Genomic DNA, 4,937 nt, shown 5'->3' with positions numbered 1-4,937 from the left:
TTGATTCTGATTGGCCAGAAGACATTATCAAAGATGTTCTATTGAGAAGACGATCACTACGTGACAAAAGTTTTCAAAACCGTTTCTAGTCTTCGGTATTTCCAGTGGCTACTGAAATCAATCTTACTAACTGCTGTCTGTGCAATTTACTCGGCGCGAGTTGGCGGACTTTATTTTGCTTACTTTAACATCATTTTTCAAGGTGGGGCTAAGCCATTTCTTGGTATCGCTGTAGCCTACCCCAGCGCTGCCACTGGTGGGATGTATGGGGCGGGCCATTCTGCACATGCGTTAAATGCGTTAAATATTTTAACGAAATTAATTCAAAAAATTAAATACCGCCGTTAACGCGATAATTTTGACAGCATTAATATAAATGTAAGTGTATACAACAAACACACAACTATAAATAAATCCCACAATATTTCATAGCATAGTTTCTTATTCTTCATTAAAAAAAAAAAAGTTGTTCATAATTAACATATATACTTCTCTCAATGACATCCCTTTCAGGTTTGGAGAAATAGATTTAATTTAATTTAAAAGAAACTTGTTCTGATGTCTTCAAATGTCTGGAAGGGCAATTTTTATTAAAAAAGTAGTACTATCGTATTTTTAAGCCTAATATTTTATGAGTGAAAATGCATTTGGGGTCTATAGGAATTTTAAAGATTCGCCCAAAACCCAACATGTTTTGAGAGGATTTTTCATTTATGTGTTGCTTTCAGTAGCTTTAGTTCTGTTTTCTTACCAGCCTGGTAGTTCCTTGCCCCAATGGTCTCAGGAGTTGTTCCGCTGAAGCTCTAAAAGATGAAAGAGATTCTTTTTTAGAGCCATAGAGAAAACATCCTCTCACTGTTGTTGAAATGATTTTAAACTTCTTAATGTCCCATATGTATAAATATTTCATGTACAGGCTCCTGTCTCAAATACCCTCTAGAGGCAAAATAGATACATTCACATTGTTCTTCATCAGGAACAAGAAAAACATGTAATGCTTACCTCCGCCATGTTGCTGATTACAATTGCCATGATGATCCCATAGATTGCTACAGCTTCACAGAAGATGATGCTAGAGGGAGAAATACAAAAATAAACAAAGAGTGAGAAATAATTCATTTTTTTAGATTGCAAATGGTTCTCGCAAGTAACCATAAAATGACATAATTTACTGGCTAGCCGCTAGCCTGAAAGTCACTTATCGATGCTCGTCATAGTTTTGCGATGGCCAATAAAAGTTTTCCTGATGTTGGTGTTACTTAAAGTGATATTAGCACAGTGCAATTATGTAGCTCCCCTACACTTGCTCAAAGCTGCACTTCTAATTTGAGAAGTTACAGATATAAAAACATCAGACTGTATATTTAAGCTCTTGATTCAGAATGCAATGGGTCATTTTACGCTGCTTATCCATTAGGTATCAAAAAGCAAAGAAGGCTGGAAGGAGTGTTTTTTGTTCTTGAATGAACCTACCTGACCAAATTCTTGGTTTTAATTCGTGGAGCCTTGACACCACCACCAATGATGCTTGAGCCGGTGATGTAGATCCCCCTTGAAAACAAACACGATAATCAGATAATAATCACACATACAACATGACCAGTGTGAAAATGACAACAATTGGCAGATCCGAAAAAATAATGTATAAAAGTCAGACTGAGGAAAATGTTAGCTCTACTGGTCCCACAACATTGGCTTGAATGTGCCCTTATCTGCAGCTGTACAGCCAGTTCTGCATAAGAGGAAGTCCTTTGGAGAGCTCTCTGAATGGCTGCTCATGCTGGTGAATCAATGATTTCCCCCATTTAGTGGCAGCTTCTCCACACTTTTCTCCCATGATTTATTTCCATCCACAAGCAGAGGAATAAGGTTTTGAAAGCAGCAATGCAAAGCAAAGCCAACAATGTCACTATCACATTGGAGTAAAACAATATATATATTATAATCGTTAATTTGTAAAACAATGGCTATTTTGTTACTCTGCGATGTTTATTCGAGGAAAGGAATCTTACATTTAAGTGTACATGCACCTCAGCCCTCAGTTGTGCGTTCAAGAGCCACTTTTAATAGAAGATGTAAGGTGGTGTGAGGCTATGGACCAGTCAAGCTTCAGTGGTAGTTCTTTAAAGTCTTTTTTATTTATCACACCACCCTTGAAGTCAATGTAAAAAGGAACATCACATGTGTTTTGTTATACCTGATATTATAGCTAATTATCAAGCTCAACACCAACCTGAGAGACTAAAAAAGCTCCAATCTCCATCCGAAAGATTCTCAAAAGTGTTCCTATGTTGCAAAATCTAAGATTTTCCAGTTCCACATTTCCACATGATGATACTTGAGTGTTTCAAGAAAGAGGAAACTATGTTATAATAGGCCAGAGCATTCTAGGCCTTAAAACACCACCACCTCTGGCTAACTTAAGAAATAACTATTTAAACTTTAGAGTTTGTTGTGTTAGCTACTCACCAGGCTGCTCCCACCACAGACAGAGAGATGGCCAAGCCAATGCCCAGATTGGCCCACATGAAAGGAGAAGTCTCTGTGAGGAACCTGAAGTAGAGACGTACAGATGATGAAGACAATACTTTATAAGCTAAATTGTAAAGCAGAAAAATACTAATGCTTGGTTTGAGGACAATTCATTCTGATCTGAATTTTATACTTGCATATAATTAAAACAACTACATTTTACGTCACGTGAAGGAAAGTGCCAACCTCACAAAGACAAGATACAATGAATTGCAACAGTAATGTGCTATGTTAAACAGCCATAAACTGGTATTTGTTATGAGGAACTATCATAGTATTATTGCACTTAAGCAAAAGTCCAGGAAGTTATGTTACCATAACACTTTCCGTTTCTACTTTTCAGGATAGGCTCATGCAACTAAAAAAAATGACTAAGTGTATTTGATCCTTGTTCAGAAATGTCTAGTGATTATAATGCTTGAATCCAATATTGCTTACCATGCCACATCAAAGCGGAATCCAAGGTCAAATATGGTATAGCAGGTACCTATGGAAAAAATAAATGTATTAAATTAGATGAGAAAGTGTTAAAAGGGTCATTCAGATGCATATTTATAAGTATGTTTGGCTTTAAGTGTAGAGTTCAGCCCTTAAGGAGAGACATTTACAGTATGTTACTGCTTTAATAGACGTTGTATTCCTGAACAACGTGTAAATGTCACATGTATGTGCTAAAGAAATGGATAGAAGTTGTTGCTTTAGTGTGATAGCTCACTCTCACGTGAACATTGCTGCAGTTCCTGTTCAGTCAGCTGTTAGAGGAACAGCTAGCCAGCTAACGTTAGCTTAGCCAAATGTACCAACATAAACCATTAAAAGAACAACAACCCGGGATTTCATTAAAACTCCCACTAGCAAAAGTCTTCATCTAGTCAACATACATAGTAAACAATGTTTTCCAATGTGTAAACGTGTGACATTTCTGCTGCATACCTTAACGCTAGCTATGAGCTACCTGTCATTAGCTTTAAATACATGCTAACGGCTAACTAGGATGCACGATCCGGTGTCTTGTGTTAAATAATAGCTATAATATATGTCAAAACACTCAGCAACAAGGTCTTTTTTACCGTCTTCGGGGTATTATTACCAGCATGTATGAATATTATTGTTCCCCAACATTAACAATTTTCGCTCTCAAGAGAAGCTAGCAAACAAAATGGAAACAGCCGCAAACACTCTTGTCCCATGGTTTAGACAGGTCCCATTTTATAGCTGTCAAACACGATCAAAACGGGCTTTGCCGTGAATAAAGACATGCTGATATGGCTGATATTGTTGCATTTGATTAGGAAACAGAATATTTAATTCATTGAGTCCAATATTCTGACAATTTCTTGAAGGAAAACATATAATCTTACCGACGATTAGTATGGTGCTCCAGAAGGCCACAGTGACCCCCGTATACAGAATAGCGTGTCCGTTCATCATGCACTCTAGCAGCATCTACCCGGTGCTTCAACCTGCAGGATCAGAGAGATATCCTCGGCTCAAATATACAATTTGAAGCCAGAAAAGTTAAGCGAACGAAATAATACTGTTTGAAGAATCACTATGAGTCGATGGAGGAGACACAGCATCAAAAGGAGAAGCTGGATGATGTCAGGTGATCCAGCTTGAGAAGCATGTGACCGGAGCATAGTGGGCTGTGTCCGGTTATCATTTCTCCTCAGTAAAAAAACGATTTCTCAGTGACAGCGTTAATTTAAATGTTTATTTATTCTTTGTATTTTACAATAAACAGTATTACAACTTTATGTTAGGATACAATGCACCAATCTTGACATAGAATAAAGAATAATAGAAGTCCTATTACTCTACGTCCTATGAGCAGCACATGTAATGGACGCTAGATGTCCCCATTGACTTGGTGTATCAGTCACGAGACTCACGACTACAGCATTATACAAAAAGACAGATATGTTTTTTTTAGATCCCTGTTAAACATTAACATAACGACTTAAAATAGGACTAATTATTACACAAATATAAACTCATTAAATCTGCCCCAATTTACTCAAGCAAGGGCTCTATCAAGGACACGGTGGAGGCCCTAAATGACTTTGTAAATTTGTACTGATTAAAGGAATTTAAAAGCACTGTGTGTCAGCATTATCAAAGCATTTTTTGACCAATTTACCTTTATGACAAACAAAAAGCTTTGTGAGAAGCTCTGAATTAAAAAACATGATCAAGGAGGTGTCATAATACCATTTTGTGCTACACAGATTCAAAATTGATACAAATTATAGATTAGTACACAGCATCGTTTAAAGTGTGTTATTTTATCTAGTTTATCAACTTGGAACATCATTGTTATCCAAATAAATATTGTAATGGTGTTGATATTGATTCCTCTTCTTGTCATTAAACTTTTATTTTTGGAAAGACTTCATTTATGTATA

The 4,937-nt window shown here is 36.6% G+C and overlaps 1 protein-coding gene across 1 annotated transcript in view; it reads right to left on the bottom strand.

Annotated features, from left to right (window-relative positions):
• Positions 1-4,163, bottom strand: part of atp6v0b (ATPase H+ transporting V0 subunit b) — a 7,136-nt gene extending 2,973 nt beyond the window's left edge. Inside the window, exons 1-6 of the mRNA XM_010770609.1 lie at positions 3,894-4,163; positions 2,971-3,019; positions 2,470-2,553; positions 1,474-1,551; positions 1,003-1,072; positions 752-803 (exon numbers count right to left, since the gene is read on the bottom strand). Of these exons, the coding sequence (XP_010768911.1) occupies positions 752-803; positions 1,003-1,072; positions 1,474-1,551; positions 2,470-2,553; positions 2,971-3,019; positions 3,894-3,978 (418 nt within the window). The 5' untranslated portion in view covers positions 3,979-4,163. The remainder of the gene's footprint in view (positions 1-751; positions 804-1,002; positions 1,073-1,473; positions 1,552-2,469; positions 2,554-2,970; positions 3,020-3,893) is intronic.
• Between the last annotated feature and the right edge of the window lie 774 nt (positions 4,164-4,937).

The sequence above is a fragment of the Notothenia coriiceps genome, unplaced genomic scaffold, assembly GCF_000735185.1.
Source record: "Notothenia coriiceps isolate Sejong01 unplaced genomic scaffold, NC01 NC01_scaffold00008989, whole genome shotgun sequence".
Classification (NCBI taxonomy): domain Eukaryota; kingdom Metazoa; phylum Chordata; class Actinopteri; order Perciformes; family Nototheniidae; genus Notothenia; species Notothenia coriiceps.
Note: the sequence above shows the minus strand (reverse complement) of the source record. Positions and strands in the feature narration are given on the sequence as shown.